General features: G+C 42.9%; 2 protein-coding genes across 2 annotated transcripts; one reads left to right on the top strand and one right to left on the bottom strand.

The window, feature by feature from the left end:
* Positions 1 to 1,512: 1,512 nt before the first annotated feature.
* On the top strand, positions 1,513 to 9,695 carry LOC308360493 (rab GDP dissociation inhibitor alpha; the record flags this gene model as incomplete). Its single annotated transcript, XM_080832435.1, has 11 exons — positions 1,513 to 1,557; positions 3,378 to 3,485; positions 3,728 to 3,827; positions 3,970 to 4,104; positions 4,704 to 4,902; positions 5,139 to 5,270; positions 5,422 to 5,521; positions 5,629 to 5,800; positions 7,550 to 7,694; positions 9,087 to 9,141; positions 9,543 to 9,695. 11 exons carry the CDS (start codon positions 1,513 to 1,515, stop codon positions 9,693 to 9,695), a joined length of 1,344 nt encoding a protein of 447 aa, XP_080688561.1.
* A 3,897-nt stretch (positions 9,696 to 13,592) lies between these two features.
* LOC308361116 (inter-alpha-trypsin inhibitor heavy chain H6-like) lies at positions 13,593 to 24,757 on the bottom strand (the record flags this gene model as incomplete). The annotated part of the gene is made up of 12 exons (XM_080833375.1): positions 13,593 to 14,100; positions 14,506 to 14,889; positions 15,607 to 15,720; positions 15,814 to 15,855; positions 16,283 to 16,827; positions 17,089 to 17,335; positions 17,701 to 17,989; positions 19,918 to 20,090; positions 21,422 to 21,669; positions 23,025 to 23,135; positions 23,707 to 23,867; positions 24,650 to 24,757. The coding sequence occupies 12 exons, from the start codon at positions 24,755 to 24,757 to the stop codon at positions 13,700 to 13,702; spliced, it is 2,823 nt and encodes a 940-aa protein (XP_080689501.1). The 3' UTR covers positions 13,593 to 13,699.
* Positions 24,758 to 25,029: the final 272 nt, after the last annotated feature.

Here is a 25,029-nt window from a genome sequence, read left to right as displayed (position 1 = left end):
TTATCGGAATTCCTTGCTCTTACATTACATCCATGAGTTTGTGGTATGACCAAATCAACACTCAACCAAAGACTAAAACTAATTATTAAAACACATGGATACACGGTAGCACGATCGGGTCCCAAAGTCTTTGATCTGAATTGCGAAATGTTTCAAGTGCAATGAAGTGAGATGTCTCCAAGCACTCTGAGTAGGATCGCGAGAAGTATTTCGCAAACGTACAATCATTAACCCGATCATTGCTGATGCGAGTACTAATGTGTCTGCAAAATCTACAGGGGGCATACAGTATAGCTACAAAGGTTATTTGTTCAGTCTCATTGGCACCTGAAGTCTTCTTGTCTGCTGCACGACTTTCACCATAGTTTCCTGACGTTCTTCTGATGGGGTCTTACATTAAAGTCTTCATACTGATATTCCTTCTCTTCAAAAACATATGTGTTGTCAGTTTATTTGGTTATGGTAAGGTGACAAAAGACCAGTCGGTATACATCATGCTTTGCATTTCATGACGTTCCATTTTAATATCAGCTCAGTAGGTGTTAATGGGTTTACTATGAAATTCAAGCATCGCTGGCCTTTAATGCAGTAGCAATTCTGTATCGAAATAAGGTTGTGTCTGGAAGAGTTAGGGGCATGGCTAGCTTGTATTTGACATTACATTCTTAAGAATTGAAGACTGATTGCAAGACGTCTCAGATCAAATAGATAATTGCCCTGTCCATGGTCCTGAAATGTTAACCTGTGCGCCGTGTGCGGTAAACCAGGTTACTATACGCAGCGTGTCTATACGCAGCGTGTCTTCAGTGTTTCAGTGTTGCATGAAGTTAACTTTGTAAACGGAGATTAATATGTGAGTGAGTATCCCATAAATGCATTGGTCTACAGCTTGCATTTTGCTTCAGGTTAAGTAGCCCATGGTTTTGTGAGAAAGGTAGAGAAAGAGAGAGAAAGAGAGAGAGAACATGCGCAACCGTACACTTATGTTCCTACTTGGCTTCAGAAACGTTTTGCATTGACTGACCGGCGGATGAACACAGCATTTGCAACGAGGTCACTCCTTCAATAAACGTGAGAAGAGCGTGATTTCAAAGGCTACTGTGTGTGTTTACAATTTTAACTTTACATGCGTTGTTATAATTATGCGGTCTTTGCAATGCATAATGAACGAAAAATAACGCTGTTAACACAGCAGTCTATATTCAATGTAGTGGAATGCGGGCAAGAAACTAGACAATCATTGAGGAGGTGATGCCACCAATGCCACAAACGACGCCCTATTTTCAGACGCGAAAGGATCTCTACCGAGAGTAGTTCTGCGCCCTGGGTCACATCCTCGTCGCTTTAGCCGGGTGCAGCGCATCCTCTTCAATTCTCATACAGAGGTTGAATAGATCAGCCATACAAACACTCCACAATCTACCAAAAGCCATCTCTTCTCTACTTCGCCTTTCTGAAAAGCATTTTATTGACTGTAGGGGAGCCTGAGGAGACCAGGACCGAAAGGACGCCATGGATGAGGAATACGATGTGATCGTTTTGGGCACTGGTCTTACGGTAAGGCACGGTCAACCACCGGGAACCAGTAGCCTTCCCAAGAGTCTAAGGTTGATAGAAGACATAGGCTACATGAAACTAGATTCACCAGCGTGTTGAGGTTGGGACCGTGGTTTTATTTAACATTGCATGGAGACTAACAGAACGTGAAAAGCTTTTAAATGACATTTAACTGGACCAATTATTGTTGTCTATGCATTGTTACATAACAACAACGCTGTTGTTGTCAAATAAAATGTGGATGTGATGACAAAGGCAAACACTTCATTTTGCTACGTTTTTGACACAGACAATGGCTCGATGACTTCAGTGCTTTCAGTCACAGATGAAGTCATGTAGTGGCACTGTAACTACAGCTAACAATGATAACACGACGGTCTGCTAGGCCATAGTATATAAAAAAAGCCTTGGCAGCAGCCTATGTCAGCATAACGTATGATGTTCCATTGAAAACGCATGAGGTTAATCGGATGAAACACTTTATAGAGCACCCGTTTCTCCTCCACAATAAAGATGATACGTGGAGCGGCCTGGTAACACGCCCAGTACTTTCTACGTGGTCTGTTGTACGAGTAACCCAAGGAGACAGAACCACCATTGACAGCGAGCTGCTGTCGAAGCACGTTATGTTTCGATTGTCTGATATTAACTCAGTAACATAGCGTTATAATACTGCTTTTATGGGCAGGTAGTGCCATTGACATAAATGACAACCGACTTCACGAAACGCGCACATCTTTTTGCACAGCTGGAGTTTGAACAGATTTAAATGCTGTTTGCATTGAATGCTTGTGTGATGCGCAATGAATGGGCCTACACTGATCTTGCCAAGTTTCCCAGTGCCGACCACAAAAGCGATCGAGCGGCAGTAACTCGGCACCGAAATTACATAATAGTGATATATCCTCCACCGGCACCTACTCCGGCACACTAAACAATCGCTGCAATGTTAGAATATTAAATTCTGGATAAATGTTGAGTCCTGCTGTGCACATAAACGCTGTATTATCTTGTATATGAAGTGTAAGGCGAGGTAAACAGTGATTTGTGTGCTTCCGCGAGACTCCTAGATCATTTTCATTTGCATGGGTGGGGTTCTGGCTGACCGAATATATCCCAGGATGCACTGCTCTTCCACACTGTGGAAGCGATTGATCGCAGTTTTTGGGTGCGGGAGGTCATACGTATGTGTCTATGTTATCAATTGCCAGAGTCAGATGATTCATCTCAATTGGTTTTTGCTTTATGACTTCTTCCAGTTATCATGCAAAAACATCGGTAGCTAAATAGGCGTAGGAAAATCATGGAGTTGGGAGTGTCATGTGAAGGTGCTGTTCCGTTCTAAGGTGCTGAAATAAAATCCATTTGTGTCTGTAGTACCCTGACGGTCGATTTATAATGTTGTGGTAGTCGAATATTAACCCTGATCGATGTCACGATCATATGAATTACATTGAACATGCAAGTGTTCATTACTTGCATCTTCATTTTAGTTATCCAGAGGATAGGATGTTACACTATTTCTGCTTTTGGATAGGGAGAAATACACATGTACCTCACACAATACAATTTGAACAAGAGCAATCCGAAATTTCTGACCTCCAGCAAGGATCCGGATCATCCTGAAATTTTAATGGGGATGTCCCAGGACCAAGATCCACCTCTTGTGAAATTTTCAGAAAGATCCGCCCAGTAGTTTCTGAGAAATCTTGTCCACAGACAGACAAACAGACGGACAAATAAATGAACAGACCCGATCGCATAACCTCCTTGCTGGAGGTAATAAAATCAGATTCTAATGCCTGTTCATTTGTCCATAGGAGTGCATCCTGTCTGGGATAATGTCCGTCAATGGCAAGAAGGTTCTGCACATGGACAGGAACCCTTACTATGGGGGAGAGAGTTCCTCCATCACCCCGTTGGAGGAGGTAAGACCACGGGCAGACAGCCCCTCATGGGCCTTTTGTGACTGAAATAGTTCAAGTTTCAATCCAAAAAGTTCTTTCCCGGATGAATGTAGCCTACTTCAGTAAAAAAGACAACCATATTTGTATGGAGAACTGTTGGTTGATAGTTAATATTATACCTGCCTCCCATGTTGGTACTCTGAGTGAGTATGAAATAGGTTGGTCAAGTAGGACTGTGTAAGAAAAGTTCCTTCTCTCCCCAGCTGTACAAGCGGTTCGGCCTCAATGATAGCCCTCCTGAGGCCATGGGCCGTGGCAGAGACTGGAACGTGGACCTCATCCCCAAGTTCCTCATGGCCAACGGTAAGTCAGTGTGTGCACGTGTGTGTGAAAGACGATGAGAGAGAGAGAGATCAGCATGTATGAGCTGTGTTTGACACGTCAGCCTCCGTATGTTTGTGAGTGTCTGTTCAAATGTGTGTGTGTACGTCTCTCTTACCTGCAGGTCAGCTGGTGAAGATGCTACTGTACACAGAGGTGACTCGCTACCTGGACTTCAAGGTGGTGGAGGGGAGTTTTGTCTACAAGGGGGGCAAGATCTATAAGGTGCCATCCACTGAGACCGAGGCCTTGGCTTCCAGTGAGTTTAATACAGAGATATATAATATTAAATATTACTTAACGTGTAATACTGTTTCATATAGAGATATACAGTATTTAACGTGTAATACTGTTTCATATAGAGATACAGTATATTTAAAATGCAATACTGTTTCATATAGAGATATATTTAACGTGTAATACAGTTTCATATAGAGATATATTTAACATGTAATACTGTTCCATATAGAGATATATTTCACGTATAATACTGTTTCATATAGAGATATATTTAACATGCAATACTGTTTTATAATTAGTTAAAATTCTGATTAAAATGAAATGGTTCAAGTTCCAATACAATAGTCCTTCCCCTGATGAATGTAGCCTTCTTCAGTAAATGACAACAATATTTTTATGGAGAACTATTGGTGGATCGTAGAAAATGATACCTGCCAACAGATTTTTTTTCATTGACAAGCATTGTCTTGAAGCGAATATTGTAGCATTTAGTGAATTTAGATGATTTTTGATTGACTAATTTCTGCGTTCTGAATCCTGTGAACTGTGATCAAAAGTCAACAGATATGGTAGAGTTTTCTTTGGTCTTATTAATGACTGCTTCTCTGGCAACACCAGACCTGATGGGCATGTTTGAGAAGAGAAGGTTCCGGAAGTTCCTTGTGTTTGTGGCCAACTTCGACGAGAACGACCCCAAGACCTTTGAGGGAGTCGATCCCAAGACGACCTCCATGAGAGACGTCTACAAGAAGTTTGACCTGGGCCAGGATGTGATCGACTTCACGGGCCACGCCTTGGCCCTCTACAGGACAGATGAGTGAGTGCTGAGATGTAGCATAGTAAAGCTAACATATTGAATACATTTTTTAAGTTAAGATTTTTAAGATTATGATATTTCTTGATATGTTTTATCTGTTGCTAATAACTCTATCCGCCTTGCGTAAAGCTAACATATTGAATAAAGTTTAGAAGCCGTTTAAAAGATTATGATACTTCTTGATGTGTTGTATCTGTTGCTAATAACTTTATCTGCCTTGCGTATTTCCCTGACAGCTATATGGACCAGCCATGCCTGGAGTCCATTAACCGCATTAAACTGTACAGCGAGTCCCTGGCTCGCTATGGCAAGAGCCCTTACCTTTACCCCCTCTACGGGCTGGGAGAACTGCCTCAGGGATTCGCCCGGTAAGTGCTTTTTCCAGCGGCTTCTATGCTAGTATTCCTTTAAAATGTGAAGAGTACCGCTCGCTCAGTGCTGTTGACACCATTTTGGGTGCTGTTAAGTAAACCATTCATTGATATCAGAAATACTAACGCAGTGTGTATCGGTTTGTAGGTTAAGTGCGATCTATGGTGGAACATACATGTTGAACAAGCCCGTGGATGAGATTGTGATGGAGGATGGCCGTGTGGTTGGAGTGAAGTCCGAGGGAGAGGTATGCACCATCTTCCACCATCTGTTTTGGGTGTTTTTCCACAGAACTCCCGAGTGATTGAGATGAGTGTCCTTTTTCGCTGATCGATTCTATTGATTTCTGGGTAGGTTGCACGCTGCAAGCAGCTCATCTGTGACCCCAGCTACGTCGCTGATCGCGTGCGGAAAGCTGGCCAGGTGATCCGGGTGATCTGCATCCTGAGTCATCCCATCAAGAACACCAACGACGCCAATTCCTGTCAGATCATCATCCCCCAGAATCAGGTCAACCGCACCTCTGGTGAGGGGCCAGGGTCGCCTTGTCAATAGCCGGGGTCAAAGCTCAATGCTTAAACTGATTCATATTGAAGATGGTGCTTTTATAATTAGCATTCATATCATTAAGGAAAATAAGAGCTCAATTCTTAAACTGATTCATATTGAAGATGGTTCTTTTATAATTAGCATTAATATCATTTAGGAAAATAAGAGCTCAATGCTTAAACTGATTCATATTGAAGATGGTGCTTTCATATTTAGCATTCATATCATTTAGGAAAATAAGAGCTCAATGCTTAAACTGATTCATATTGAAGATGGTGCTTTTATAATTAGCATTCATATCATTTAGGAAAATAAGGAGGAATCATCCACTGCATTCAGAACCTTGTGACACTCACAAATAGGAACTAGAAAATGCATTTCCTGAAGGAAATACCAGTGCATGAAATGCAAAAGTTAGGAAAGGAAGAAGAAAAGAAAGAAGAGTGAAAGAAGGAAAGAAGAAAGGAAAGAAGAGTGGAAGAAGGAAAGAAGAAAGGATAGAAGAGTGAAGAAAGAAGAGAAGAGAGGATGAAGGAAAGAAGAGTGAAAGAAGAAAAGAAAGAAGAGTGAAGAAAGGAAAGAGGAGTGGAAGAAGAAAATAAAGAAGAGTGAAGAAAGTAAAGAAGAGTGAAAGAAGGAAATAATAGTTGAAGAAGGAAAGAAGAAAAGGAAAGAAGAGTGAAAAAAGGAAAGAAGAAAGGAGAGTGAAGAAAGGAAAGAAAAGTGAAAGAAGGAAAGAAGAGTGGAAGAAGGAAAGAAGAGTGAAAGAGAAAAATAAGAAAGGAAAGAAGAGTGGAAGAAGGAAAGAAGAGTGAACAAGAGTGGCTCTGGATGAAGAGATAAAGAGAGAGTGAAAATATTGAAAAAAGGAGATAAAAATGGAGTGAAGAAGAGAGATTGAGTGTGAGAGAAAGTTGACTGAGAGAGAAAGATGGAGAGATGGAGAGAAAAAAAGTAGAGAATGGAAGGTGTTTTAATGTTCCTAGTAACAGTTAAATTGAGAGGGACAGAGAAGAAGTTCCTTTGATTTGGCGCAGCTGTCAGTGAAGCACAGGTGCAAGCCAGTTTAAAGACCCTATTATGATGTCATAATGGCCCAATGTAAGTCAATGGGAAAATTTCGATTCGTTTTTATTTAATATCTTAAAAAGTATAAAGTTTAGAAAAGTGAAAAATACATAGCATAAGTGTCCTTTACAATACCTACGCGACAAAGTTTGAATGAAGTTTCTACGTTAAGCGGTTCGGGCTGAATTAATCGCAGAAAAAGGTAACAAGAATAAGAAGAAGAAGAAGAAGAAGAAGAAGAAGAAGCCTAGGAATAACAATACAGGGCATTTCATGCACTGTAATTACAATGGCAACAACATGGAGAACATGGATATAGAACATGGATTTAGAACATGGATGTCCCAGCTTTACTGAACAAAGCATGAGGAACTTTTACTCTGTGAATATATTTACACAGAAGATCTGTTTTCATTAGAAGGACACAGATTACAGATTGTGGATCTGAACCAACCCTGAACATGGCGTGAAACTGTATGGGTCTCTCTGATCCCCTGTGTGTGTGTGTGTTTGTGTGTGTGTGTGTGTGTGCGTGTGCGTGTTTCTGTGTGTGTGTGTGTGTGCGTGTTTCTGTGTGTGTGTGTGTGCGTGCTTGTGCGTGTGCGTGTTTCTGTGTGTGTGTGTGTGTGTGTGTGTGTGTGTGTCTCCCTCCCTGCAGACATCTACGTGTGTATGATCTCATACGCACACAACGTGGCTGCGCAGGGGAAGTACATCGCCATCGTCAGCACCACCGTGGAGACCAGCGAGCCAGAGGCTGAGATCGAGCCGGCCCTCGAGCTGCTGGAGCCCATCGACCAGAAGTCAGTGCTCCAGACTCTCATCTCTCATCTCACTCTCATCCTCTCATCTCACTCTCATCCTCTCATCTCACTCTCATCCTCTCATCTCACTCCTATCTCACTCTCATCTCTATCTCCTCACATATACAGTACCTACTCTCATCTCTCATCTCACTCTCATCCTCTCATCTCTGTCTCCTCACATATACCTACTCTCATCTCTCATCTCACATATACCTACTCTCATCTCTATCTCTCATCTCTGTCTTCTCACATATACCTACTCTCATCTCTATCTCTCATCTCTGTCTTCTCACATATACCTACTCTCATCTCTATCTCCTCACATATACCTACTCTCATCTCTATCTCTCCACTCTGTCTCCTCACATATACCTACTCTCATCTCTATCTCCTCACATATACCTACTCTCTACTCTCAAATGTTTATCTCTCATCTGTCTCTCAGCTTTATCCCCTTACATATACCTGCTCTCATCTATATCCCCTTACATATACCTACTCTCATCTATATCCCCTTACATATACCTGCTCTCATCTATATCCCCTTACATATACCTGCTCTCATCTATATCCCCTTACATATACCTGCTCTCATCTATATCCCCTTACATATACCTGCTCTCATCTATATCCCCTTACATATACCTGCTCTCATCTATATCCCCTTACATATACCTACTCTCATCTATATCCCCTTACATATACCTGCTCTCATCTATATCCCCTTACATATACCTGCTCTCATCTCTATCTCCTGATATATACCTACTTATAGGTTGTAATTATTGGATTTGTGTTTCTGAAGAAGAGTTGTATGCATATGGCTAGATGGCTAGGGTATCCAATCAGTTGCTTTTGAGCTTGCCTTGTGTGTGCTTGTCTGCTGACAGTCCCATGTTATATTAGTTTTAAACTAGGCCAGAAACACCCTGCAGGAACTAATTTGATATGCTGTGATTTCTGATTGGTCAAGCGACACCAGCAGGAACTCATTTGATATGCTGTGTTTTTTTCTGATTGTTCAAGCGACACCCAGCAGGAACTCATTTGATATGCTGTGTTTTTTTCTGATTGGTCAAGCGACACCCAGCAGGAACTAATTTGATATGCTGTGTTTTCTGATTGGTCAAGCGACACCCAGCAGGAACTCATTTGATATGCTGTGTTTTCTGATTGGTCAAGCGACACCCAGCAGGAACTCATTTGATATGCTGTGTTTTCTGATTGGTCAAGCGACACCCAGCAGGAACTCATTTGATATGCTGTGTTTTCTGATTGGTCAAGCGACACCCAGCAGGAACTCATTTGATATGCTGTGTTTTCTGATTGGTCAAGCGACTCCCAGCAGACACTCATTTGATATGCTGTGTTTTCTGATTGGTTGTGAAGGTTTGTGGCCATAAGCGACCTCTACGAGCCCTCAGACGACGGATCTGAGAGCCAGGTCAGTGCTCACAATGACCAGCACACACACACACACACACACACACATATGATGTAGCACACACATACGCATATGCATTATTGCTCAGCTAATCATGACACAATTATGACCTAAACTAGATTTGAATGCTTCCATTATTCCTGAGCAAAACACTGTGCACAGGAACACACGCACACGCACACGCACACGCACACGCACACGCACACGCACACACACACACACCGTCACACACATACTACCATACACACACACACACACACACACACACACACACACACACACACAGTCACACACACACACACACACACACACACACACACACACACACACACACACACACACACAGTAGCACAGCCCCATCTTTTTAACTCTGAGCCCTGCATGTTTTTTTCCCATGACAGATCTTTGCCTCCAGTACGTACGACGCCACCACCCACTTTGAGACCACCTGCAACGACATCAAAGACATCTACAAGCGCATGACGGGCACTGACTTTGACTTTGAGAACATGAAGCGCAAACAGAACGACGTGTTCGGGGAGGACGAGCAGTGAGCGGTGCCGCAGTGTGTGTGTGTGTGTGTGTGTGTGTGTGTGTGTGTTGTGGAAGAGGGGGGTGGGGGGGATGTGGGTTTAGGGGGGAGGGAGGCAGGGAGTTGTAGAACAGCTTTGTACACCCTAACCCCTTACGTACACCCCCAAAACCCTCATCTCAGGCACAAACACACACACACACCTTTCCTCCTTCACACGCACCCACCCTAACTGCTCACACACTCACACACTCTCAGACACAGACACGTGTGTGTAGCCTCTTCTGCCCTCTTTTTTTGTTGTCCTCTTTTTTCTCTGACACCCCTTTACCCTACAACCCCCCTCCCCTCTCTCTTGCTGCACTCTCTATGCTGTATAGATTCTTCACTCGTGTTCGGTTCCGTGTGGTTCTTTAGACATTCCTTGCTTTGTTCGGACTCGTCCGTGACGCTGTGTGTGTTTTTTTCTGTGTCGTGGCTCCAGGCTTTTTGGGGGGGAAAGGAGAGAGTCCGCTTTCATGACTTCTGTTTGCCTCTGGGTTTGGTTTTTATTTTTAGCCGAGTGTTTGTTCGAGGCTGTTTCAGTGACTCAGAGACCTGTGTGGCATGGTAGCTTTTGCATCGTAATGTTGTTACGTATGTGGTCACCTTTTCTGTCTTGCATACATTCACATACACAAATAGAAACACACACACACACACACACACACCACACACAGACACTCCTACACTCAAAAATCCTTGGTGACAGCCACTTGAGATCAGGCCGCATCACATTCCAGTTCAGATCCACTGGTGAGCCGGATGTCTGGCGTCACAATCAAGCTATGGAAAACAAACACACCCATTCACACAGCTGAAAACGATGCCTTTCATATCACACCACGAGAAAAAATAAAAAGTCAGGACAGACATACGTCTAGCTAGTGAAAGCGAATGGCAGATATAGGGTATATTCCTACTGGCCATAGCACATACATATGCATGTTCACTTCCTGCTTCGGACACACTAATAGTTTTGTGTCTTTGCCCAAGCAGAGGTCGAACTACAGAAGACCATGCTCTCTGGATCACATTCTTCACGTACATTAAAATACCCCTTGTTCACTCCCCCTACAGTTGTTAGCAGAGACACTATGAAGAGATGCTTTGTGCAGTACGCATGATTGTATCAGACTGTGAAGTTAGCAGATTGGGCCTTTAGATTTGCGGTTTCAGTTGAAGCACCACCGATTTCATTTTTGATTTGTTTTTAGATATAGGCAGAGTTTCTGTGCAAAGGAGTGGTTGCAGTGTTCCTCTTAGCGACAGGGAGTGTGTGATTTTACCACACATGTTTATGTGAAGAGAGAGCCTAGCAGTGAGATGGAAAGGGACAGTGGTATGTTGTCAAGGAAACTGAAGGGGAGAGAGAACAAGAAGGAACAAGAAAATGTGTCTGATTGGGAGAATGGGAGAATGACTGCACTGAGAAAAGAGAGAAAAGAGAGAAAAAGAGAGAGAGAACCATAGAGAGAGTGTGAAGGGTTGAATTTCTACTGCGACATAATGACAAGTTTGCTGTAAGAATAACTGTAACTTCGAGACAGGCTGAGCAAAACTAGACTTCAGCTGAACCCAGCACACGAGAGCGGACGCGATCCTCTAATGTTTACTGAGTTGCGTTTACGGAGATGGTACTGCAAGTTGAGTGAGTGTGTTGAGATGCCTCTTTGGATGTGTGCTGTGATTGGCCTAGAATCAGCAGAATAAGTGTGATGACACAGATGCCACTCTTCCCATCATCCTTTTACCCAAACTCAATCCGCCACGCCCACCCCTTCCCTAAGTTTAGGCTGTGAACTCCAACAACAACAACAACAACAAACCGTTCAGGAAGTATTGAACTACAGATGGTAAATGTGCAATAATGGACGTTGCTTCTGCAGTGGATGTTTGCCCCCCCCCGCCCCCTCGCTTTAGGCCATCTGAATCCCTGAAGGCTGAACCAATGGTCATATCTCACAGGGGAGTTAGATCGTACCAATGGTCATATCTCACAGGGGAGTTAGATCGTACCAATGGTCAAATCTCACAGGGGAGTTGGATCGTACCAATGGTCATATCTCACAGGGGAGTTGGCCGAGATGCCACAGACACCACACTGCCACAGCAAGCCAGCCTAACACGTGGGCAATCCAACCTGCCACTAACTTACCCTCCCCGCCCCACCACCACGTTTACCCCCCTCTCTCACTTCCTTGGGGTTGAACCGATGTTGTTTATCGCATATCTCTGCTTCATCAAGTGTTCTCCCCCCCCCCCCTTCCCCGAGCCCTTAAGTCAAATGCCTAGCTGTTTGGGGATTTCCGTGTTATGTCTTAAAAACAAACAACGCTCTCACTTGAGCTTGTTTTGTGTCGCTACTTGAATTATTATGATTACTTTTTTTTTTTAAATGGAGGGAAACACAAGATGCTAAATCGGTCAATTGTAGTGCATCGAAACGAAGTCATTCCTACCCATTAACCGTTTGCGTTGATCCATCTCTACGCCTGAAAGAACGATCAATAGCGATTAGACATTGTGATATCGTCGGAGGAGTTGTCTCTAGTTTGACCGACTGTAATGATTACTAACAGGTCTAAAGCAGAGTCGAGTGCGGTGAGGCCTTTGCTCTATTTAATAGCTTCTCAGAGACGTTGCACTGCCTTCCCATAGCGAGCAGCCCGGGGGTGTAACAACCACAACCCCCAGACTACCTCTAGTAACACTATCATTCACTAAACGTCATTTACACTCCACTAAAGCAAAGCTAAACAGTCTGATTCATTGGGCACGACTTTTTTAAAGCATGGAGTTGCAGAGGGACCACGTCCAAGTGCTGTACGTCTCTGACATGATCTGAGTATCTATGACTGGCGAGACTGGAATTTATTTAAGGTTTAAATTAACATTTTGGATTTTGAGTATCCATCCTTACTTTCATATCGCTATTTGTTTACCCTATGCTTTTTATTTATTTAATTTAAGTATGAAAATGTTTTTTATATTTCTATTTCTTTGTGCCATGTCATTTGGTTGAGATTGATGTGCAGATGCAACACAACCCATCCTAAAAAACTCTCCCAACCATTTTGGACTGATGACTAGTTGGCCGGTGGTTCTTGTTTGAAACACTAGTATGTGAACGGTACCCAACGTCCTGTACAACCAAGTAAATCAAACAGAAGAATGAAAATAAAAAATATTAAAAATAAAAAGGCACATGACAGACTCTCATGGCTCTGTATTTATTCATGTATTGTTCATTTATTTCAGCTGTATGTGATTTTGATTACAGTTTGCTTACGTGTGAAATGTGAAGTCCGTTTCTACGAAGTTACACAACCAGTTATAATAAAATCTCTCTCCTACTTTAAACAAGGCATTCGTTTATAATCACAATTTATAATTGACCTTTAGACACCTTTAGAAGTCAGACCCTTACTATCTCTGAGGGTACCAAGGTATGATAACACACTATTGTAATCCATAATAACCACAGTTAAGTTCTCTCCTCAGTTCTGTTCTCGTTCTTAGTGTGATTGGAATGTTGCTAACTGAAGCTTCTATTTGATGATGTAATTATGAACTCAAGTGACAATTTTAAATGGCAGTCCGGGTAAACTGTAGAACTGCACGTTATGGGATGATTTCTGGGTTTTGGGGGTGACCATTTCACAATCCTCTTCCGCAACTGTATGTTTGCATTCAGGCACTTAGTTTAAGTGTGCAAGAGTGTCAAGCTCTCTATATGTATGTATCTAACTGTATGTTTGCATTCAGGCACTTAGTTTAAGTGTGCAAGAGTGTTAAGCTCTCTATATGTATGTATGTAACTGTATGTTTGCATTCAGGCACTTAGTGTGCAAGAGTGTTAAGCTCTCTATAAGCCTAATGTACAGTATCTTTACTGTGCCCCCTTCTCCACACTTAGGCCACTGAACAATGCACCGTGTAAAAAGAGTGTCGTCAACTTCAAATGGCACACACACACAAGCATGCTTAGTGAGGCGGGCCGTCAGTGTCTCGTATGTAAGCCCGATAGGGCTGGGCAAGAATCTTCTCCACGTCGTCTTTGCCCACTTCCCAGCAGAGACCCGCGTGGCGCTTTCTCACCGTGTCCTTCATCATCTTCATCCTCTGGGTCACAGGAACCTGTGCTGTGCCTCTCTGCAGCGTCCCAAAGGTCAGAGCGCTAGCGTCTGTGGCGCTGTCCCTCCTGTGCCCCCTGTGTCTGAGCGCTGTGCCAATGCCACCCGTCTCCTCCGTGATCCTGTGCCCCCTGTGCCCCCTGTGTCTGAGCCCTCTACCCAGGCTTCCCGTCTCCTCCGTGATCCTCTGCCCGCTGTGTCTGCCCGCTGTGCCCAGGCTTCTTATGTTAATATCAGCATGTTGGAACTGGCCTACATGAGGGGAACAGACATTAGCTCACTGTGTGTATTCAGTAAATGATTATAACAACAACTACAACAACAACAATAATAATAATAATAATGTTACCCATTTAGTTGCATTATACATCATTTCTTAATTATGTATAATGCCACTGTTGTTATCACTCTATATTTTTGTTATCAAATGTTTTGAAAGTAGCTTTATTCAACAGCATCTGTCAAATGGGGGTGGGGTGGGGGGCTTTAATATAGTATTCGCAAGTGAAGTGAATAGTTCAATTCAATTCAATTTTATTTGTATACCGCCATAACAATACAATTGCCTCTAGGCGCTTAACAGAGCCCAGAGCCTAAACTAAAATAGCCTTAAATAGTCTGCCATTGCCAGGGCAGAAAGAGTAGATATCTCCCCACCTAGAAGACCATGGGTCCCCACGGAGAGGCCGTCGCCCTTGGCGATGTAGAAGCCCAGATGGTCCAGCTGCATGTAATCGGCGTGTTTGTAATGATGAAAGAGAACCAGGAAGCTCACACCCTGCCCCAGGTCCACCCAGCACCGGAACTGCTCGTCGATGGAGACTTCGAGATCTTGGCCGCGGACGGAGCCCACGGCGCCGGTGAGGAGGGTTCTGTCTGGCTGTCCCTGCCGGGTGATGTTCACCGAGTCCAGCGTCACCGTGACAACAACAGACTCGGGGCCACCCCTGGTCACGACAATCTGGTCAAAGTAAGTGCGCTCCTGGTCCTCGTGGCCAACCTCAGAGGGAGCCCACATCAGACGGCCGTCCACGGTAATGCCTGAGCAAAAATCACAATGGGGGGGGCAAGGCTGAGTGGGGCTGGAAGGGCAGCTGTAATTCCCATGTAGTTCAGCATTCACTCATTCATTTTCAATGAAAGGACCGTAGCAATTCATGACAAGTGTAAAGTTAGCAGAGGATCATTTCGATCTGGGTCCTGAATCCATAAGCCTGATTTTCTCTCTAAATCCACTTCTCACCTCACCTTTGCTCTCTCTCATTTGATCCATTTTTACATTTACATTTAGTCATTTAGCAGACACTTTTGTCCAAAGCGACGTACAAGGGAGAGAACAGTCAAGCTAAGAGCAATAGAACCTGGTGTAACAATAAATACATCAGATCCTGCACCACTACTTTGAATAGCATTTTCACAGGGCGTTAAAATACAACTAATTATAAAAAGCTTCATATGCATCCAATATACTAATGGTTCACACTCCTCATTTGGACTATGGCTCTATGGATGTCCCCTGCTGTAGGATGTTAGTTGTAGAATGTATTACGGCAAGATGGGGGCGACAGTGGTACAAGAGGTAGAGAAGTCGTTTAATGATCAGAAGGTTGCTAGGTCGATTCCCTGTCGAAGCGTCCATGAGCAAGACACTGAACCCCTAATTGCTCCTGATGTGCAATGTGTCATCAGTGAAAATGTAAAATGTGTATACATTCTTGTGAGTCGCTTTGGATAAATGGCGCTAGGAGAAAGTTGTACCGTTTTCAGCGTCCTCCACCAGGCGTAGCACATCTTTGGCATGTCCGTCGATGGTGAAACACAAGTTCTGGCCCAGCTTTGGAAGGTGCACCTGGAAATGGGGGTCGCCGTCCGCTGGAAAGATGATCAAGCGATTGACAAGAGGATTAAAAAACGAGAAACTGACATACATGTGGCAAATGGGTTATGGACATTGGTCTCACATACCTGAGGAGGCAAAGGCCTTTCTGGAATGACCCCTTTGGGGAACTGGAATGAAAACCATAGAAACCTTCAAAGTTAGTTTGAGATGATCACTCTTGTAAGGAATTCACCTTTTGCTCCATCAAACTATAAATAGGTATATATATATCTATATATCTCTCTATATATATAGATATATATATATACAGTACCAGTCAAAAGTTTGGACACACCTTCAATTTTTTTTAGGAGTTTTTCCTTTACTTTTATTATTTTCTACATGGTAGATAACACTTCTTTTGTTTAGTACATCATTCCATATGTGTTCTTTCGAGGTTCAAATGTCTTCACTATTAATCTACAATGTAGAAAATAATACAAGTAAAGTAAACACTTCTCAAAGAAATGAAAGGTGTGTCCAAACTTTTGACTGTTACTGTATATATAATATTTATACCTATTGTGTATCCCAAAAGAGACCCGTATGACTTACCGCTCTTGGCTTTCTTGTAAGTAGAGTCAGTAGATGGCTTCTCCTCTGTTGGCACCTCCTCCAGGTTGGGCTTGACCACCACCAGAGAGGTCACCGGCGTGACAAAGTTATACTTCAGAGAGAGGCTGGTGGCGTTGTGCTCCAGGAGGGCGCGGGTGGAGGGGTCGCTGGCGTTCTCGGCGGTCAGAAGCAGCTCTTTAATGGTGAAGTACGCCCACAGACGACGCACAAACCCGGAGAATATTTTCTGGTCCGGGGAGCTTACCCCAGAGAGTGGGATGTTGTTTTCCACAGTCAGGTGCTTCTTGGTGTCAAAGGCGTTCAAAGACACGCCAAGGTCGCGTGTCCCAGGATGCACCCTGCCTGCCACCACCAGCTCGGAGCCTTGGAAGTAGTTGGGGAAGAGGGAGCGGGTCACGTCGAAGGCCTGGTCGTCGCTGTAGCTCAGCTGGACGTCGGAGAGGAGCGGGTTGGCTACCTCGTCATAGAAGCCTTTAAGCTGGAGGGTCGCTTTCGAATCCGAATACACCCTCCGAGCCACACCCCTGTTTGCATGTACATTTACCTTCAGTTACTCAATGAGCAATTTGAACAATTCATGAATTAATTAATTAGTTCATTAATTCATTCATTCATTAATTGATTGATTGATTGATTGACTATTAGATAGATAGATAGATGTGTGCAATACATCGCCTTCTTTCAGTACCGCTATATACTAAATCGTAACCCCTGTATCAAGATATGCACCAATTCCCAAGATCTTTGCAAATACACAGTTCTACCGTGAGCTAAGAAACAGCTACCTGTTGTCCAGAGACAGCTGTCGGAGCAGGCCGTAGTCGGCGTCTTGACCGAAGGCCAGCCCAAACAGTGCGGCGGACCCCAGCGCCTCCCTCACGTTCCCCCGCATCGTCTCCTTATTGGTCACTCCGTGATTGGCCGATCCATCGGTGAGGAAGATCACCATGGGGACCCCACGCACACCCCACTGAGAGGAGGAGTTCCGCAGGAGTGTCCCTGCCTTCACCAGGGCAGCGTTGATGTCTGTGGCTGGAGTAGACCATGGTGGGGGAGAGAGTCACACAAAAATAGCATAAACCCTTCAGTCCTATACACTTGGAAACCCTTTCAATATCTATACTTCAAAAGTGCATTTACAGTTACATACCATAATTTACCGTACATTTACAGTTACTTGTAATTCAGTACAGTACATTTACTTCCTGTAATTTACAGCACATTAACATTACTTACTGTAACTGTACATATGTTGATGCTGATGATGTACATATCCACATCCTTACAATGGTATAACAAGTGTAAGAAGTAAAGACTGTACGTAGTTTATATTACATTACATTTACAGACACTAAAGTGTACATGCGTACGGTAAATAAGTAAATGAGAGGACTTACATCCCCGGGCTCGTATTTTCTTCGCAAAATCTCGGGCTTGTTGGATGTTGTCCGCCGTGGCTGGAACCGTGGCGTTCTGTTTCCAGAGGTGCACATCCGTGGAGAAGGTGATGATGTTGAAGTGGTCGTGGCTCCGCAGGTCGCTCAGTATGGCGTCCATGGCCTCTTTGGTCTGCTCGAGCTTGCCCCCCGACATCGACCCGCTCACATCGATGACGAAGATCACCTCCTTCGGCACGACTGGCAGTTCTCGGGGAGCAAAGTAGTGCACAAAGTACCCATCATACACCTGAGAGGAAAACACCACAAGGGTTTGACGAGCTGTTGATCAGGAGAGAGAGGTGCAATTTGATTGGCCGCTGAGCTCAAATAGGAAAGAGGGGTGTAATTTGATTGGCCACTGAGCTCAAATAGGAAAGCAGGGTGTAATTTGATTGGCCGCTGAGCACAAATATCCACAACTTTTTGCAAGAATGGAGGACTGCACCTTTAACTATGTAATCAGCGTCCTCACAAGAATGATGGAATACTCACCTGCTGACCACCTTTTCACTCTGGTTAATACTCAATACTTAACACTTTAGAGCAACAGCTATCAAACCCTAGCCTGGATACCAGCCCAAACCCCGCCCACAACATTTTTGGTCAGGGAGATTTGGTCTGGCTCTGTGCTAATTGGGAGAGAGTTTCATCGGTAGGATAAAACCGGACCAATCAAATTGTCAGGGCGGGCTTTATACGTTGATGGACAGATACCAACGCTTGAGTTGAATTAACCGGTAGATTCGAACTCCAACCAAGATGGCCGCGTCTTGGGTGCTTAGTGGGGAATATTTTATGTGAATTAAGCTATCTACACGACTTTTTAATGTCTACATTGACTCGGTTAGTTGTGCATGTGCAACACGAATGTTGCAGAGTATTGTTTGTCTTAACTAAAGCTCTCTAGACCATTATTGTTAGATCATTGCTAACGCGTACACAAAAAAAACATTGAAACAAACTGTAGCTTGTAGCCTTAATGCTAATTAATTAACGTGAGCAGGCATATCTCAACAGACATTGACAGCGCATTCATTTTGAAAGAGGAACAGAGAAACGCGATCAAGGCATTTGTCGATTGAAAAGATGTTTTTGCCGTCCTTCCTACGGGATCAGGTAAAAGTTTAATCTATTAGATGGTAATACTACGTTGCTCTGATTGGTTCTAGGTATCCAATTCAGTGAATAGGCATTTTCTTTCCTGGTTCGTTGAAACACGCCCCATAATCACAGCCCAAAGGTTCGGTATCAGACTCATATTCTGACTAGAATCATGAGTATGACATCGTCAGGCTAATCAAACCCTGCACTCTGTCTCTATATCCCTGCTCCAAGCACACCTCATTAAAGTCAGTGTTATTCTAATACTCTTCATACATGCTAAGCTCAGGCAGTTATGCTGATAGACATGTACTGAGGGAGGGGGACTACAGGATTGAGAACGCTTGTTTTATATTTGGGTTATAATATTTGTGAAATATATTTCAAGTGCAACAGAAAAATCCTTGATATAACGCCTATATATTAAAAGGGTCAATTGTAATATACATGAAGGCAGCTATATTGTATTATCTACACTATAATACTCGTCATCAGGGAGCATTGGTCATATTTTCAACAATGAATGTTTTTATGCAACCTGGCCAGTAGATGGTGCCAGAAGCAAGGCAAAGTCAAACCTCAGCTACACAAAGATTCTAACAAATATCACAACAATGTCTCATACACATCCTTCAGCACATGTAAGAGCTGTTAAAATCACTTCACCATTTGGTATTATTTCACAATGACACAGAATTCCTTGATTTCGTTTAACTGAAATGTCCTTCATATTTAAAACAAATATTTATATGCAGTTATGTTATATAGAGGAATAGAATAAGACTGATTAATGACCCCTTAATATATTATTGAATACTGCATAAAGACTGAGGCAATCAAGATGGGACACTTTTGTACTCTCTCCTGCCCATGTTCTATTGCCCCGCACATCAGATGCAGAAGTATTCAGGCAAGTGCTCTAAGGTAAGCTCTACAGACCAGAGTAATCTCCTTAGCAACCAAACAAATAAACCATGAGGTGACATTGCATAAATGTCACGCACAAAGAGATGAACATTGTTACTGCCATGAAAGGACTGATTAGAAAAGATGGCGCACGGCCTTCCTCCTCACCTGCACATCTCCAATCAGATCGGTGAGAATGACGTCATACTCGATGACAAAGTCTGCATCGAGGCCCTTGGGTGAGGAGCTGGTCTGTTGCTCCAGGGTAGGCCTGAAGAGCACTTGGGCTCTCTGTTGTGACCACTGCTCCAGCACTGTATTGGAAGGGGACCCAGTTTCTGCTGTGGGGAAATGGTTAATCTTGGTCAATAAAGGGTTAATCTGGTCTCTGGCTTCAACGCTACACATTGTCAGGGGTAATAGCACGTCTCACTCCTGTTAATCTGGTCATCTGGTTTAAATGCTACACATTGTCAGGGGTAGTAGCACGTCTCACTCCTGGTCATCTGGCTTCAACGCTACACAGTGTCAGGTCACAGGTGTAATAGCACATCACGCTAAACATTGTCAGGGGTAATAGCACGTCTCACTCCTGTTAATCTGGCTTCAATGCTACACAGCGTCAGGTATAATAGCACGTCTCACTCCAGCATGATGCCATGCTCTGGAATTTGCCATTTGAGGCTATTGCTTTTATTTGGGGTTGTATTGATCAGTGCATTTTTACCGATTTTAATATTTCAAATGTACGAAGCAGTACGCAACAACCCGAAACTGATGTGTGGCCTACAGTGCATCCAGGCTGTGGTGCCCATCCTGTCTAAAGAACGTGAACAAATAAAAGAAATAAATAAAGAAAGAAAGAAATAAAGAAAGAAAGAAAGAAAGAAAGAAATAAAGAAAGAAAGAAAGAAAGAAAGAAAGAAATAAAGAAAGAATGAAAGAAAAGAAAGAAAGAAAGAAAGAAAGAAAGAAAGAAAGAAATAAATAAATAAAGAAAGAAAGAAAGAAAGAAATAAAGAAAGAAAGAAAGAAAGAAAGAAAAGAAAGAAAGAAAGAAAGAAATAAAGAAATAAAGAAAGAAAGAAAGAAAGAAAGAAAGAAATAAAGAAAGAAATAAAGAAAGAAATAAAGAAAGAAAGAAAGAAAGAAATAAAGAAAGAAATAAAGAAATAAAGAAAGAAATAAAGAAAGAAATAAAGAAATAAAGAAAGAAATAAAGAAAGAAAGAAAGAAAGAAATAAAGAAAGAAAGAAAGAAATAAAGAAATAAATAAAGAAAGAAAGAAAGAAAGAAAGAAAGAAATAAAGAAAGAAAGAAAGAAAGAAAGAAAGAAAAGAAAGAAAGAAAGAAATAAAGAAAGAAAGAAAGAAAGAAAGAAAGAAAGAAAGAAAGAAAAGAAAGAAATAAAGAAAGAAAGAAAGAAATAAAGAAAGAAAGAAATAAAGAAAGAAATAAAGAAAGAAAGAAAGAAATAAAGAAAGAAAGAAAGAAATAAAGAAAGAAATAAAGAAAGAAAGAAAGAAAGAAATAAAGAAAGAAATAAAGAAATAAAGAAAGAAATAAAGAAAGAAAGAAAGAAAGAAAGAAAGAAAGAAATAAAGAAAGAAAGAAAGAAAGAAAGAAAGAAAGAAAGAAATAAAGAAAGAAAGAAAGAAAAGAAGGAACCCACCTCCCAGGGTGTTGGACAGGTGCTGGCCGGTCCTCAGTGGCAGCACGTGTACAAAACTGATCCCAGTGCGCTCAGTGATGTCCACTTCCACCGAGAGGTTCGGGACCGGCTGGGTCGGTCTCAGGCCCAGGGCCAGCTCGTAGCGGCCCAGCCTCCGCACGAGCAGCTGCTCAAAGGAGAGCTCGAAGGAGAGACGCTCGCCCGGGGGCACGCTGACATCAATGCTGAACTTGCCAGGGACCTCCTTCCTGAGGGGCGGAGTTTAAAACAACATCCAGGTGTTAACGATAGATCCTGACCTTAGTGACCACACATGTGCAGGCGCGCACACACACACACACACACACACACACACACACAGACGCACACACAACATGCTCTTCATACACACAACATGCTCTTACACACACACACACACACACACACACACACACACACACACACACACACACACACACACACGACATGCTCTTTCACACACACACACAGATCACTCTTCAGGGATTTCTCACAAAAGAACTGGTGTGAAACTGTTGGAGTATATTTCTTGTTTGTTTATGATATCTTTTATACCTGTATGTTATCAGGCAATGATATAGGACCAGAAGAAGAGACAAGAGGGGACTTTTGAGTCTCCAGCATAGGTTGTGGTAGGAAGTGTGTGTGTGTGTGTGTGTGTGTGTGTGTGTGTGTGTGTGTGTGTGTGTGTGTGTGTGTGCGTGTGTGTGTGTAACAGAGAGAGAATGTTTTAGCCTGAAGGTTAGGTCAAAGGTTAAAATAAGCTGCGGTCTCAGAGGATGTTAAACTGAAATGGCAGTTAGACACGGTGTCAAGAATGACTACAACCAATCACCAGGACACAATGTGCATGATTTGAAGATAGTCCTTATTTGGCATCCATATGCCGATCTCATGTCATAGCAACAGTGATAGGACGTGAATGAAGAGGTCTTATTCATTAGAATGATCTCCTGTGCCACAAGTCCTCGAACCAAAGGTGAAGGTATTTTATTGTTAAATTAGAAATAAAAGGATATTATTTTAAGTATCAGAGACTCAGTCAAAGTGATGGAGAATTCAATGGTCAGGTTTTTTATTCTTGCAATAATGCACATCAAGGGAGAGAACGAGACTGCGCTTCCCTGCTAGAGGTTCACCTAGTCTCTTCACTAACTCTCTCTACAGAGATCAGCTCTTTTTAAACCTAGGAAGGTAAGGGGGGGGGGGGTGCATACATGAATGCTAATTATTATCTTGGAGACATCAGGTCTAGGATACTTTATATTCATGGAGGACACTGACACAGGGGTGTCAGCATTCCCACAGTGATCAAGGACTAAAATCTATTCATTAGGCTTACAGGAAATTTGACCATGTGGTCAAATCCAGAATACACATGAGAGCTATAAACTTACAATTACCATTAAGGATGAGATATAATTATTATTATACTATGGAATATGTTTAATAAACTAACTCCTAATTCCTGATACTATCAGATAGGATGAATCGGGCAACAAAACCAACCGACTTTTCTCTAAACATTGCTACCCCTAAGAATGGAAGTACTTGACATACCCGGCACGGTCATACTGGCACTCACCTCGACGCCACCAGTCCAGCCGTTTTCCCTTTCTTCTTGGCTTCATCGTAGATTTGTTTGGCCACCTGTTTTTGCTTGACCTGAGACACGTACTCCTTTCCACCGGAGGTGCTGGAGAGAGATGGTGGGTGTAAATTCACATTAGGAAGACCCCTAAAGTTCCCCAACCAGCAACACTATAAGATGGTGGTTTCTGCTGGAACACAGGAACCAAATGTCACAGAGTCTTCTTTGAAAGTAAAAATGGAGACTCTTTGGCTGCAAAACTACAGAAAAAAAACCTGAAAGTGTGAGTGACGCCCCTTTCTGTAACTCCAACTACAACCTCGCCACCCCAACCCCCACCACCACGCCCCAAACTTTGGGAACAACTAGTCTATGATCATTGTGATTGTGTGTGTGTGTGTGATTGTATCTGTGTGTCTGCCCCTGCATGCGTGCAAGTGCACAAAGGTCCCTTTCACAGACATTAAGAGCTTCAGGCCTAAAACATGGCTTCCATTACAGTGACCATTAATCCGACATTTGCTCACAAAAACATTCCAAAGAGAGCCAGCCGACTCATGCGAACATCTTTGTTTCCCTTTCATTCGACGGCTACTAATCTCCATCAGCAAGCCTAAGCATGTGCCAAGAGTTGTATGCACAGTCTTCCCAGGATGGCAGCCAGCCCACTACTTACATGGTAAAGTTGGATATGAAGGCTGTGGATGGCAGGTCCACTTCAAAGGTAGCGTCTGTGGCCTGTGGCAGCCGGTTAAACACCGTGCTGATGACGGTGGTGCGAGCGTATCTGGACACCACCGTACACTTCACGTGAAAGTCTGTGACTTCCAGCTGTGGCTGCAGATGAGAGCATTGGAGAAGGCGTTACCTGGCGGTGCTGCGGCAGAAATGAAACTGCTGAAGTTAAAGATGTGATACCTGTGCATGTAATGAAACTGCTGAAGTTAAACATGTGATACCTGTGCATTTAATGAAACTGCTGAAGTTAAACATGTGATACCTGTGCATTTAATGAAACTGCCGAAGTTAAACATGTGATACCTGTGCATTTAATGAAACAGCCGAAGTTAAACATTTATAAACTGTCACTGAATTTTGGACATTACAGACAAAAAAAAGGTAGAGAGAAAATAAGAGATAAGAAGTTTATCTTCACACACAGTCTTTCCCATCTGAAATACTTGGAAAGACAGCATTTGTTAGGGTGAGCAATGCTGTTAATGTATGACAACACCTGTTCTATTGGCATTCATCACACACATAGACAGGAGAGGGAGTTTGCCAGTGTTGTGCAAGTTCAGTTCATACAAGTAAACATGAATAGTTCACGTTCATAGTTAACCATTTAAATTAGTTCATAGTTCAGTTCATTTCATAGTTTTAAAAGTGGAAAGTGAGAATGAAAGACTTTACTTGTTTTTTTTTTTTTATAAAACTTTATCCATCACTACTACCCCTTGCCTTAAACTGCACTTCATATGTATCAATTCCTATTACTTATAAATAGGCCCATCATTTTCTCTTTTTATGTTGTCTGGTATTTTCGTCTCCTCTATACCTCCAACCTACTCTATAACCCTTCTGATGTGGATTTCAGATTCTGTTAAGACTGAACTTACCTGAGTGGCTCTGACATCCCTGGTCGCCCCTGAGCGCAGCTCCACTAAATGTACACAGGAGAGCAAAACACAAAGTGAAGTTACAGCGACTTCCCTAACGAGTCCCATGGCTTCCGAGCACACATGCAATCTCCAGCGGTGGACAGCGACGGGTAAGGTCCTTTATATGCGTGCATGGGCTTGGATGAGATTTACTGGCAGTGACTTGTTTTGTTGGGAAGGAGGCGTGTTCACAGGGAACGGCCCAGTGTTCCGAAAGGAAAGGCCAATATTTCGAAATCTCAATATTCCGAAAAATAGTCTGAGATATCTTTACTCCGACAAAATTACGCTAAACACTCTGTTCCCAAATGCCATTGTTACGACCAGTGGTGCCGGAT

This window comes from Sprattus sprattus (genome assembly GCF_963457725.1).
Source record: "Sprattus sprattus genome assembly, chromosome: 2".
Classification (NCBI taxonomy): domain Eukaryota; kingdom Metazoa; phylum Chordata; class Actinopteri; order Clupeiformes; family Clupeidae; genus Sprattus; species Sprattus sprattus.
This window is presented reverse-complemented; position numbering and strand designations above follow the sequence as displayed.